Below are 14,103 nucleotides of genomic sequence, written 5' to 3'. Positions count from 1 at the left end.
TTGTGTAAATTCGAAAATTAATCATTACGTTTAAACGCAGCATAAAGTAATTATCTTCTGTTTAAGTGCTGGACTGCACCCACACTTGTGCTACCCTTTACAAAGCCCAGTGTTAATGTGTCTGTGGATTGATACCACCACTGGCCACCGTGACAAATACCCCAGGGAAAACACAAGAAGCCCACTTGCTTTAGCCATCTAGCACCCCGGGCCACATCACAACCAGTAAACTACTGATGTATGTGGGAAACACATACCAATTCATTTTGATTCCACAGTAGAATTACTGTTTAGTAAACACAGACCAGTTACAGTACCCATACTGGCCCATGCCGACTGACAGAAGCCAGAGGAATTTTTTTTGGATAATATAGATGGCCAGATCAATATGTCATTTAACTGGGGAAGATGGCACTAAGATGCACTATTGGAAGTAGGTCACCTGGTAAATGCTGTGTTATGCTGTGCACATGCCTCTTAGGGAATCTGGCAGGGTAATTGGGGGCAGGGCCTAATTTAAGACCAGCATACAAGTACACCCGTTTTCATAAATGTCCCCCTTACACTCTATTTACAATCATGTCAATGGTATTTAATAATGGCTGAGGAACCTAATAAAGCGATAAAGGTGTTGCCAATGGTTTTATTGATATGGTTGTCAGGCTCACACAACGTTTCTACTGCATTTGAATTAGTTGAATGTATGACTTTAATGAGATTAATCTGACTTTTTAAGCCAAAGCCAGGTGCAGACTACACACAGAGTACAGGTCATAAAGGAAAGACTGAGATTTCTCTTTACATTTCATTTCTGGCTTTGGCTTAAAAAATCTGTCAGATAAATCTCTCTGTGTAAACACATCAATAGACTAAGTAATTACTTACTATACTGTTATATACAGTCTGTCTGTCTGTCAGTCTGTCCTCTATAGACTTCCAAACGCCTGAAGCATTTGACCCCAAATTTGGCAGGCAGATACATTGGGTGCCTGGGAAGGTTAAAGCGAAGGTCCCGTCCTTGCCAGATGTACAGGAGGGGAGGGGGAGGGGTAAGAGATGAATGGAGAAAATCTTAACACTGCACACGCAGGTGATATAATTAGTGCTGCAGCTGAAATGGCAGTTGGTAGCCTTAGCAACCAATAATATTACTACTTTCATTTTTTAACAGGGAGCTGGAATCTGATTGGTTGCTAGGGCCAGCTGCCTCACAACAGATCCACAGAAATAAATACAGTAAGGGTGCCTTCACATGCACCAGATCCACAGCGGATTTCACGGGGAGGGATAATGGGTGCCTCTGTCAGTATAAGCTACGCTCTGGCCACCAAGGGGGTTAATTTACATACTCGCAGGGGGATGTCAATCCCGCTGCGAGTATGAAGTGTCATAGGGTTGAATGACACTGGATCCACAGCGGATTTCGCAGAGAATTCACAGCGTGAAATCCGCTGCGGATCCGGTAGGAGTGAAGGCACCCTAACAGTGTACAGTGTATATACAGGGTATACAGTAAAGGGCTTACCTGCCGGGTGGTGGTGTTGGGGAATGTATACAGTAAGGGGGTGTTAGGGAATGTATACAGCATGCAGGCTACCTGGGGGGGGGGGGGTGTATACAGCATGGGGGGCTACCTGAAGGGGGGAGTGTATGCAGCATGGTGGCTACCTGCAGAGGGTAGTTTGTACAGCATGGGGGCTACCTGAAGGGGGGAGTGTATACAGTATGGGGGATACCTGCAGGGGGGAGTGTATACAATATGGGGGCTACCTTCAAGGGGGGGAGTGTATACAGTATAGGGGCTACCTGCGGGGGGTGGAATGTATACAGTATACGGATTACCTGCAAGGGGGGTATAGAGAATGGGGGCTACCTGAGGGGGGAGTGTATACAATATGGGGGCTACCTGCAGGGAGGGAATGTATACAGTATAGGAGTACCTGCAAGGGGGAGGGGAGTGTATACAGTACGGGGGCTACCTGCAGGAGGGGGAGTATATACAGTATTAGAAACTTTGAAACCTCTTCTCTGTCCTCCCCAAGAATAAAAAGGTAGTGCCTAAGAGGGCTAGATTATGATGTTGCAGGATTGTGTATGCACTTATTTCTATAAGCTGCAGGTTTTCTGCACACACACCTTACTTATGGTCTGCAGTCGTTGGGGGGACCCCCAAACTACACACTTCAGGTATATAGGACCCCAGAACTATACACTACAGGTATACAGGACCTCCACTAACACTGTCAATGTTGTATATAACCAAGCTAAGCATAACACTTTCAATGTTGTACAAAACCAGGCTGTATATAACACTGCTATTGTTGTATATAACCAGGCTGTATATAACACTGCCAATGTTGCATATAACCAGGCTCAGTATAACACTGTTAATGTTGTATACCAGGCTGTATACTGTATAACACTGCCAATGTTGTATATAACCAGGCTCAGCATAACACTACCAGTGTTGTACATAACCAGGCTGTGTACTGTATAACACTGCCAATGTTGCATATAACCAGGCTGTATATTACACTGCTAATGTTGCATATAACCAGGCTGTATATAACACTGACAATCTTTGTATATAACCAGGCTGTATATAAAACTGCCAATGTTGTATATAACCAGGCTCTGTATACAGTCTGATCACATGACATCTCAGTTTGGCTATTAGGTATTTAGGATGTTTAAAGTTTTTAGTTTATTTCTAATGTGATTAAGCTACAATTTACATAGTGCAGTCGGGGTATATAGTGTATAAAGGGATATATAGGGCTCCTGGCAATTTCCACTTTGCCTCCTGGGCGACATTGGAACAAATCTAATTAACACACTGACACTTTAGACCCAGGCAGCGCTGGGTACATTATCTAGTGACTCCTATTAATGGGATTGTCAGACAAAAACAGTGTTTGTCCATACTAGGGTTGGGCTAAAAATTACCAGAAGCCTTTACTTTAACTGCCCCGATCCTCCATCATGTCCATCCCACAGAGGCAAGTCCAACCAAGTAACGTTCACTCAGGGCCGGGACAAAAGGTAGGCAATGGCCTAGGGCGCCATCTTCTTCTAAATTACAGGGGGTGCAATGTATGCTCAAGTAAAAATCCCCCCACACGACCTCACCCACTCAGCATCCCTTCCCGACTTTGCCCCACAGCTGCTGAAGGCTCCAGCCCTGCACCGGCAGGACCTGCTCTCCTCCTCTCTTCTGCTTGGCTCTGGAGCTGAAGAAAAGCTTCTGACTAATCTCACATGACATCTGGAGCCAATCAGGAGAGGGTAGAAGTGCAGAGACAAGCCCTGCCCACCCTCCCGACAGAGTCTGATCCTCAGCTGACAGTGTCATCCTCCACTTCTAATGCTGTGTGGGTGAGTATATGTATGTATCTGTGTGTGTTTGATAGTGGAATGTGTGTGCTAATGGAGTGTGTGTGTGTGTGTATGTGTGTTAGTGCTCATGTGTGGCTGAGGTAATACCACAGCTCCCAGCATGCTCCTGTGTGGCAGAGGTAGAACTACAGCTTCCAGGATGCTCCTGTGTGGCTCAGGTAGAACAACTCCCAGCATGCTCCTGTATGGCAGAGATAGAACTACAGCTCCCAGTATGCTCCTGTGTGGCTGAGGTGGAACTACAACTCCCAGCATGCACATGTGTGGCTGAGGTAGCACAACAATTTCCAGCATGATCCTGTGTGGCTGTGGTAGAACTACAGCTCTCAGCATGCTACTGTGTGGCTGTGGTAGAACAACAACAACTCCCAGCATGAACCTGTGCGGCTGTGGTAGAACTACAACTCTCAGCATGCTCCTGTGTGGCTGTGGTAAAACTACAACTCCCAGCATGCTCCTGTGTGGCTGTGGTAGAACTACAATTCCACCATCGTAAGCCATCCGCAATGCTCCTCTCCCAGACCAGAGACAGATGAGACAGATTCTCCACCTCCTCCTCATGGGCAGATACAGTGTCATCCTCCAGCGGCAACAGCTCCCTGCGGACCAGATATAGCAGCAGTATATAGTCTGGCCCACCACCGCTCTGAAGGACAGTGAACTGACCCCGTGTTCAAAAAGTTTAGGGACCCCTTCTATACACTATGTGGGGACAGCCAGGAGGCTATTTTTTATGTGGGGGCTATACACTGGGGGGTGGGGGGTGGCATTTGACTTCTCTGCCTAGGGCACCAAAACTTCTTCTCCCGGCCCTGCGTTCACTGCTTGTGGTTAGGAAGGAAGGGTCGCTGTTTGGCTGAGTGGGTGCTTCCTGTTTGTCGAAAAGAAAACAGGTACAAAAGTGCTTCCCATCCAGAGCTAGTCACTGTGGGGTGAATGCAACAGGAATCAGGGCAGATAAGCCAAAGTTTCCCTCAATATTAGCCTAGCACAAGCCTGGACACACAATCTATTTGTCCCTGCACATTATTTCTTTCTCTGGGCCTTTATCTGTATACATACGTACAGTGACTGATTCCCTCTATACAGATTACTAGGGCCATCTAGTGGCAGGTTATACTTCTCTAGCCACTCTATCTAGGCATAATGTATAGACAGCAGATAAATGTAATCGTGTATACACAAAATGCATATAATGTAAATGTAAGTTGAATATCAAAAATGCTCACTAACCACAGTAGGCTGTGACCACATGTGAATACTTTATTTAGTAAAGAAGGATATGCTAAAGAACAACTGAAGTTCCAGTTGGTGTCTTCATTTTCATTTCACTTCCTGGTTTCCCATGATGCACTTTGTCTCCTGTGATGTCTGATGTAGAACTGTTAGATGGCTTACAGCTTGCTCAGCCAATCAGAGCTGAGCAACCTGAGTCATCTGACAAAGGGAGGCTGGCCTAACAGGGCTTAGACCAGTTTCCCTCTTGATGATGTAATTGTCACAAAATGGCTGCCACAGAAAAGCCTGGGGTCAACAGTCATTAGGTAAGAATGAGTTTACTTCACTTCCTGGTGGGTTGAGGGGGGAAGAGATAGGGAAGGGGGGCAGATAGGCGATTGAAGCATATTACAAAGTTATATAACTTTGTAGTGTGTTTCAATTACTGGGAAAAGGATTTTGCCAGAGTATCCCTTTAAAGGGAAACTGACAGCAGAGATATGCATAAATGCATGCTGCCAGTTTAAGTTGCCCATCACATCAGCAGGGCATACAGTACATACCTTTACCTTTATACATAATGTTGCAGTGATCCAGCGTGTTGTTAAAAAACATTCTTTATTCTAGGCTGATAAGGGGTCAGATAGGTGGTCAGTAACACTGTTAGCTCCCTCCCCGCTTTCCAGCCACTGCTGTGTCAGACCACCACCTGCCTCACCACCTTAAAATGCAACAGAAGCCTGAGAGCGGGGTGGGAGCTTACAGTGTCATAGACACCGGGATAAAGAATATTTTTTAGCAACAATCTGGATCACATAGCAGTGGTATAGGTATGTATGCTGGAACTGGAGAGTGCAGTCGGCACTGCCAGTAACGCTAGCAATTAAAGGACGTATAATAGAGCGGACCAGCCTGAGGTGCTTGTACTAGTGGTGCTCCCAGACAAAGACAAACAGAAGTATGCTATGCAATGGCGAGAGGAAATAGAGACTGGGGCACTCACCGATACTTCCAAGCTGCTAACTTTAATACCGATGTTTACAAGTCCATGATGGAGGGAGGACAGATGGAGTAGCGGGCGCCTATACCCCGGGGTATAGGCGCCCGCTACTCCATCTGTCCTCCCTCCATCATGGACTTGTAAACATCGGTATTAAAGTTAGCAGCTTGGAAGTATCGGTGAGTGCCCCAGTCTCTATTTCCTCTCGCCATTGCATAGGTATGTATGCACTGCTGATGTGATCAGCAACAGGAAACTGGAAGCACAAATGTATATCTTTGCTGTCAGTTTCCCTTTAAAGGTTAGCCTCTTTCAATATATTGCTGCTGGTGCATATAAAACTATTAACATGTTATCCTTACCTGCCTGTGTTCCATCAGTGTCCAACTCTGATGTCACCGCCGGTGTTTCCTGTTGACCACACAGCCTCTACATCTGAGAAAAACTTGTCTCGGGACTGACAGCCTCGCAGCCAAACACTGGCAGCGGGGCTGTCCCATCTCAGTCAGTGATGGGCTAAGCAAGCTGTCACTGACAGGAAGAGTTTGCGTCAGAAGTGGAGGCTCTGTGATCATCAGGGGCCACTAACCACAGAGGATGACACCGAGGGAGCACGGACAGGTAAGGATAACATGTATAACATGTATATTGTTTTATATGCACCAGCAGCAATACCGTTCAAAGGTTTGGGGTCACATTGAAATGTCTTTATTTTTGAAGGAAAAGCACTGTACTTTTTAATGAAGATAACTTTAAACTAGTCCTAACTTTAAACAAATACACTCTATACATTGCTAATGTGGTAAATGACTATTCTAGCTGCAAATGTCTGGTTTTTGGTGCAAAATCTACATAGGTGTATAGAGGCCCATTTCCAGCAACTATAACTCCAGTGTTCTAATGGTACCATGTGTTCAGAAGGCTAATTGATGATTAGAAAACCCATGTGCAATCATGTTCACACATCTGAAAACAGTCTAGCTCGTTACAGAAGCTACAAAACTGACCTTACTTTGAGCAGATTGTGTTTCTGGAGCATCACATTTGTGGGGTCAATTAAAAGCTCAAAATGGCCAGAAAAAGAGAACTTTCATCTGAAACTCTACAGTCTATTCTTGTTCTTAGAAATGAAGGCTATTCCATGCGAGAAATTGCTAAGAAATTGAAGATTTCCTACAACGGTGTGTACTACTCCCTTCAGAGGACAGCACAAACAGGCTCTAACCAGAGTAGAAAAAGAAGTGGGAGGCCGCGTTGCACAACGAAGCAAGAAGATAAGCACATTAGAGTCTCTAGTTTGAGAAACAGACGCCTCACAGGTCCCCAACTGGCATCTTCATTAAATAGTACCCGCAAAACACCAGTGTCAACAACTACAGTGAAGAGGCGGCTGCGGGATTTTGGGCTTCAGGGCAGAGTGGCAAAGAAAAAGCCATATCTGAGACTGGCAAATAAAAAAAAAGATTAAGATGGGCAAAAAAACACAGACATTGGACAGACGAAGCCTGGAAAAAAGTGTTGTGGACGGATGAATCCAAGTTTGAGGTGTTTGGATCACAAAGAAGAACGTTTGTGAGACGCAGAACAAATGAAAAGATGCTGGAAGAATGCCTGACGCCATCTGTTAAGCATGGTGGAGGTAATGTGATGGTCTGGGGTTGCTTTGGTGCTGGGAAGGTGGGAGATTTGTACAGGGTAAAAGGGATTCTGAATAGGGAAGGCTATCACTCAATTTTGCAACGCCATGCCATCACCAGTCACCAGATCTGAACCCCATTGAGCAGCTTGACCATATGGTACGCCAGAAGTGCCCACCCAACCAATCCAACTTGTTGGAGCTGCTTCTAGAAGCGTGGGGGCAATTTCTCCAGCTTACCTCAACAGATAAATAGCTAGAATGCCAAAGGTGTGCAATGCTGTAATTGCTGTAAAAGGTGGATTCTTTGACCAAAGCAAAGTTTGATGTAAAAACAATGTTATTTTAAATACAAATCATTATTTCTAACCTTGTCAATGTCTTGACTCTATTTTCTATTCATTTCACAACGTATGGTGGTCAATAAGTGTGACTTTTCATGGAAAACACAAAATTGTTTATGTGACCCCAAACTTTTGAATGGTAGTGTATTGCCGCTGGGCAACCCCTTTCAGTTCTCTGGTGTCACCTTTTAGAGGTAGCTTCCACTTAAAGCACCAGAGAGCTGTTTTACATATCCCAAAATTTTCAGTAAAGTCTTAAAGGCCCATAAGTCTCTACACCTTTTATGGTACTCTCTTCAAGGAGGAACATTACCCCTTCTGCCCATGGATTTAGTAAAAGATTCACTAGCACTAAATAGATTCTAAACAACTTATTATACTGTAAAATAGCAGTTTGTCGATCAAGAATTACATAGACATCTGCCGAAAATGTAAAATCATTCCACAGTTAAGCAAAAGAGAAGATGCTCACCTCTAGTTTCCAGGTCTGCCTGACATATTCCCTCATCATATTATCTCTGATATGGTCAAATACTCCAGGTTGGCATTCCACTCCACTAGGCCGATTGCAAGGTCGACGGAGAACGCTGCATAATCCATCTGCATCTTTAGAGTAATACTCACAAAGTTCTGCTGGGCCACAGTGAGGCTTTCCTCCAAATACAGCATATGTGCCATTCAGCTGCCGTTCTACAGGGTAGTGGTAAAACTGAAGGTTGTATACCATGGAGAGAACATAACCACCAAGTGTTCGCAGACACTGCCTGAGCAAGAAAAGGCCATCCATCATCCCAGCCAGCTTGAGAAACTCTTCAGCTTCAGCACGAGAAATGCTGCCATAGTAGAAAGGCAAGTGACCTGCATCATCTGGCATGTTTAATAGGGTTTAAAAGGCAGCTGTAAAAACAAGGATAAAGTTATGATTTTTAAACAACAAAGTAAACAGTAGACTTCATTTTAATGAATAAGAAACTAGAGATGAGCAAACTTCAAGTATATTCACGTCCGTCCAAACCCAAACTCTCGGCATTTGATTTGGTGGCTGAAGAAGTTGGATGCCACCCTATGGAGTCCGGAAAAATATGGATACAGCCATAGTCTATGTTCACACACTGTATCAGACCGGTCGTTCCGTGACTCCGGCCGGATGATCTTTACGGCCGAGGAGCTCTGATGCGGGCTCATCAGTGTGCGCCCGCATCAGAGCTTCCCATAGCCCACAGTGAAGCGAGCGGCCGGAGCAGCTCGCTTCACTGTGTGAACTGACAGGTATTTCTGCGGCCGGAATTCAGTGACATGTCAGTTTTGTTCCGGCGCCGCATGGGCTCCCGGCCGGAGCGCATACGATGTGTGTACGCTCCGGCCGGGATCCCATTCAACATAAAGCTATGTCACACACCGCAAAACTACGGCCGTAGTTCTGCGGCGAGAACTACGGCCATAGTTTAACGTAGTCCAAAGAACAGGATAAAAAGCTATGCCAAAAATAGGGGGTGGCACATCCACAGGTAATTAAGGAAATTTTTATTAATGTACAAAAAAGCAGGTGCAAGACATACAAATTTAAATCATTTAAAATACACAAAGCACAAACATGGAACTGTGCAAAATAAGCACAGACCCAACAGGTACCCCGACATAATGGCTCATATGATATTACAAGCTACAGTACAAAAACCTAACATAAGGTGTCTATAAGTATGTACAGTATATAAGCCTGTAATCAGTAAATACAAGACAAGAAGTAGCAGTGAATAAATGTGGCCAAATAAGGCCCAAATATCAAGAATAGATATCACCATAGAGGGGAGTGCATGTCGGGGTACATTAATAAAAATTTCTAAATTATCTATATTTTGGACCATAGTCCATTATTTCATCCTTATCATTTAATTACCTGTGGATGTGCCACCCCCTATTTTTGGCATAGCTTTTTTTTTTCCTGTTCTTTGGGTTACGTTTATTGTTTATGCTTGGGTAGAGCACCCCTTATTATTATTCATTGATTTGAGTAGTGCCTTGTTCTTTTTCTTTGACTTATGTAGTTTAACGTAGTGTGAACATAGCCATAAGCTGTATCCACCAGTACTTCCTAGGGCGGCATCCAACTCCTTTACCAACCTACCTAATCAAATGCTCAGAGTTCGGGTTTGAACAAATCTGAAGGATCTCGAAGTTTCTCTATAAGAAACATAACAGTCTTTTCTCTCAAAATATATGACTATATTTATTAAACTATTCACAAATAATGATCATAGCATGTCCAGCTATCAGCCATACACAGGCTATATGGTGGCTATTCTACTAATAAAACATCTTTATTACTGATAGGCAAAGTAAAGCCTTTTACAGTACAGTACTATATAAACCCAGAGGAAGTGCTCCTGAGGATAGTGAGACTCTCCCGTACAGTGTCCAAAGGGTTATTCAGGACTTAAAAACGTTATATGTTGCTGCCCTTGTATAAAACATAATAAACATTGTATCCTTACCTCTCCACGCTCCCCTAGTGTCCTCCTGCAGCGTCTCTGGGTCCCCCACTGGCCACAGCCACCCCTACTTTCGAGACAAACTCGTCTCAGCAGTGACAGTCAGCTAAGCCAATCACTGACTGAGTTGGGACAGTGCTGCGGCCAATGATTGGCTGAGCAGGCCGTCACTGCCAAGAGGAGTTTGTCTTGAAAGGAGCAGCAGCTGTAGTCAGTGCGGGACCTAGAGACACCACAGGAGGACACAGGGGAGCGTGGAAAGGTAAGGATAAGATGTTTGTTATGTTTTACATAAGGGCAGCAACATACATAAAAAAAAGTGTATGTGCCGGATAACCCCTTTAACAGAAGGTTATTCTCCAATTTAAATAAAACTATGACTCCAAAATAAGTAACTTACTATTCTAGTTCTATCTCATATTGGGCTGGCTTCAGCATATTTTTCTTGATTCACTCAAGACAGGAAGCCGTGTAAGGTTCCTATTACACAGGTTGATTATCTGCCCAATCAGGCAGAACTGGGCAGTTATTATAGAATTGATTGCCAGCAACATCCCACTCCCATCAGGGACACCTTCTAGAAGGTTCCAACCTATGGGACATCGAGTTGTCTCACCTATCCTCCATTAATGGTGGACTAGTTCTAACCCCCAGTATAAAACTCCTAGTCAGTTTCTGGTTGGTGGTGTAGCTGGGGTGTTAGTGTTGAGGGGTGTGTGCTTCGAGTCTTTCCTCACAAGTATCTACAACAGTATAATGGCCTGTTAAAATACCTACCACCAAAAGGAACCTATCCTGTCTAACCAGTGTGTTAGAAAAGTGCTTATTAGCGCTCTGGAATTAAGGGCACTCTATAAATAAATTAACAATAACAATAATAATAATAATATTATTAACCCCTTCCCCCAATATGACTTCCAGGGATGTCATGAAAAGCAGTGGCAGAACGCATCATGACGTCCCTGGAAGTCATGCCTTCTCTGCCTCCCCCCGCTGTCCTTATCTGAAATCGGGCAGCAGGAGGAGGCTGTGCCCCCTGCTGGCCCAATCCACAGCTCCCCCGTCCCCCTCTGGCCCGATCCAGCTCCCCCACCACCCCAATCCAGCTCCCCCGTGTTCCTCCCTTGCCCGGTCCCTTGCCCCCCCCCCCCAATCCAGCTCCCCTGTGTTCCTCCCTTGCCCGGTCCCTTGCCCCCCCCCCAATCCAGCTCCCCCGTGTTCCTCCCTTGCCCGGTCCCCTGCGCCCCCCCCCCCCCCGGATTTGGCTCCCCTCCCTGTGCTATACGATCAGGTCCCTGCACTGATCGTTTGAATCAGCTGCAGGGACCTGATCGTTTGAATGAGTGTCAGTGTGTGTACACACACTGACACTCATTCACTATATAATGCATTACAGCACAGCTTATGTGCTGTAATGCATTATATATGTACTTGCAAAAGTAAAAAAAAAAAAAAAAACACACACACAAATATATAATTAATTAAAACAAATTAATTAATTAAATGAATGAATAAATAATAGAAATAAATATTCACATTCCCCATCCACCTTTATAAATGATCCCCTATGAATAAGATACACATATTTGGTATCGCGGCGTCCGTAATGACCACTTCTATTAACCTGTTACATTAATTATACCGCCTGATTAACGCCATTCAAAAAATAAATAAAAAACTAACCAAAATGACATTTTTTGTTAATCCTGCCCCCTAAAAAATATAAATAAAAGCTATCAAAACGTCCCATGAACCCAAAAGGTGTACCACTAAAAACGTCAGCTTATGCCGCAAAAAAAAGCCCTTACATAACTCCATTGGCGAAAAAATACAAATATTACTGCTCTTACAATATGCAAGACACAAACAGTTTTTATAGTATAAATGCCATAAACTATAACAAAAGCTATATAACATGGATATCACTGTAATCGTACTGACCTGACGAAAAACAATAACTTGTCATATGTGACGTATAGTAAACGGCGTACAAAAAAAATAAAATAAAATTTGAAAAAATCGCTGCAAAATTTCAAAGCCCTCTAACATCCTAACAAGTAAAAGACGTTAACCAAATGACGTCACCATAAAGCAGACATGTTGTAGATGTTGCAGTAATAATAAGTTTACCTGACATAACTATTTTTCTCAGAAAAAGAGAATTTTGAATATAAAGGATTGTAAAATTTTCAAATTTTTGTGCAAATGTTGTGTTTTTTTTACAAAAAACTACTGAGTGTATCAACCAAAGTATACCACAAACATAAAGAGGAATATGTCACGAAAAAACCATCGCAGAATAACCGCAGAATAACTGCTGTGAGTGTTCTTTTTTTTTTTTAACAAAAGTCACTAAGGCACCAGACTTACAGAGTTCTGCACTACTAGACAGGCTCCACACTTTGCAAGTGTCTATGCCATGACCCAGGCTTCTGGAACTGGTGTTGGGCCTGCTGGTGGGTTCTGGTGTTTTTGGGGGCTACTTGTCATGACGGTGGCCAGGAGTGGTAACACCCACCCCTAAACATATGGCAACCAGGCCTTGGTTAGGACTACCGTGTAGTGTGGAGTGTAGAAGAAGGTGTGGCAGCAGAGATGAGTCCCACTTTAAACAAAGTTCAACTTTACAGTCAATTTCTATGTACGTCAAACTCGTCTCTAGTGATTTGCATAACGCGCGCACAGCTTCGGGCGGCGATTCCTGGGGTCGGGATCGGCTCCAGGAGTGGGACTTGCAGGAAGGGGTAAGGGGACCGCCCGCAACACCACAGTTGATACCGCCCCCCCCATGACGTCATCGACACAAAGGCCTAGCCCCCTGACGGCCACTGGAACAGGCCCCACCCCCTCTAGATCAGCCTATACCAATGGCCCGCTAGCTTGGTCTGTGCCCCTGCTCTGTGCCCATCCTTTAGTGCAATAACAGTGCTTAGGAAAAAAATCAACGGCAGGAATAAGAACAGACAAAAAGATAAGTTGATTGAATAAACAGAGGAAGGTGTCAGGGACCGGATAGGAGGACCCCATGCCTAATTAAGTCAGTATTCTGCCGGGATGTGGTGAAGTGTCTATTCAGAGTGTTCTGAAGTAATCATCGTACTAACGTATATGCAGTGTCCCAGAACAGCCCTCTTATGCTCACACTTGTATTATGACCAGTTCTGTTCTGGAAAGCTATGGTTCACTGCAAACTGCGTGTATTGTGTCACCCTTCTCAGTATTCAGGTCTGCTATTCCATTCATTTCTTGTGTTTATATTCAGGTATCAGTGCCTAAGGGTTTTATGTCGCCCCCAGTGTTCAAGTATGGTACTTCTCATGTATATTTCTCTGTATATACCTAATGGTGTGATGATGCAAAGGCTGGTGTATCACACGACTGTGCCCTGTTGCCATGGTACCCCCAATGGTCATTGAGCTTTGGCTGGGGTTACCATGTGACTTCCTGTTCTACCTCAGTCTTGTCCTCCACCTTCAGGGAGACAAGTGTGCCTGTCCTCTCTCCCTGCTAAGAGAGAGACCTGCGTGTGCTCTGCTGCTCCAGTCCACTGGCTGTGTTCCTGTCTCAAGTCTCAAGATTCTCATCTGGGTGTCGATTCTTCAGTCATTCCTCTCATCATCATCTTCTCTAATCATCAACAGCAAGTATCTCATTCAAGTCTCATTCCACCCAGCATCTCATCTTCAGTTTCACTACTACTCCCATCATTCAGCACGCTATCAGCACAGCCTATTGCAGCATCACCCATTACTCTGCTTTATTCAAGTTTGCCTTATTCCTGGTTGCATCCGGAGAGACTGTTGCTACTAGTTACCACCGTTACAATAAATATACAACTACCATGTTTCTGAACCTTGGCATTGGTGTGATAATTGGTGCCCTGACTAAGAACAACGAGGAATCGCATGCCCAGTATCCCCGCATGGTCAGGAGCCCAGTTTCCAGCTATATCACCCTCATGCCTACACCGTGACAACCCTATGCCCTACAGCTGCCCCGGTTCCTGCCTGTTAGCACCAT

General features: G+C 44.5%; 1 protein-coding gene across 4 annotated transcripts in view; it reads right to left on the bottom strand.

Moving 5' to 3' along the window:
* Window positions 1-14,103, bottom strand: part of ZAP70 (zeta chain of T cell receptor associated protein kinase 70) — a 199,628-nt gene that overhangs the window by 146,562 nt on the left and 38,963 nt on the right. For 3 of the 4 annotated variants that reach the window (XR_011363954.1, XM_069977926.1, XM_069977927.1), the window contains exon 2: window positions 8,067-8,491. Coding sequence is in view for 2 of the 4 variants with exons in the window: in XM_069977926.1 (XP_069834027.1) it covers window positions 8,067-8,468 (402 nt within the window). In the remaining 2 variants the exon portion in view is untranslated. Of the gene's footprint in view, window positions 1-885; window positions 1,074-8,066; window positions 8,492-14,103 lie in introns of those variants that run through there. The other variant, XM_069977928.1, reaches the window with a different exon arrangement.

Source organism: Dendropsophus ebraccatus, chromosome 7, assembly GCF_027789765.1.
Source record: "Dendropsophus ebraccatus isolate aDenEbr1 chromosome 7, aDenEbr1.pat, whole genome shotgun sequence".
Taxonomy (NCBI): domain Eukaryota; kingdom Metazoa; phylum Chordata; class Amphibia; order Anura; family Hylidae; genus Dendropsophus; species Dendropsophus ebraccatus.
Note: the sequence above shows the minus strand (reverse complement) of the source record. Positions and strands in the feature narration are given on the sequence as shown.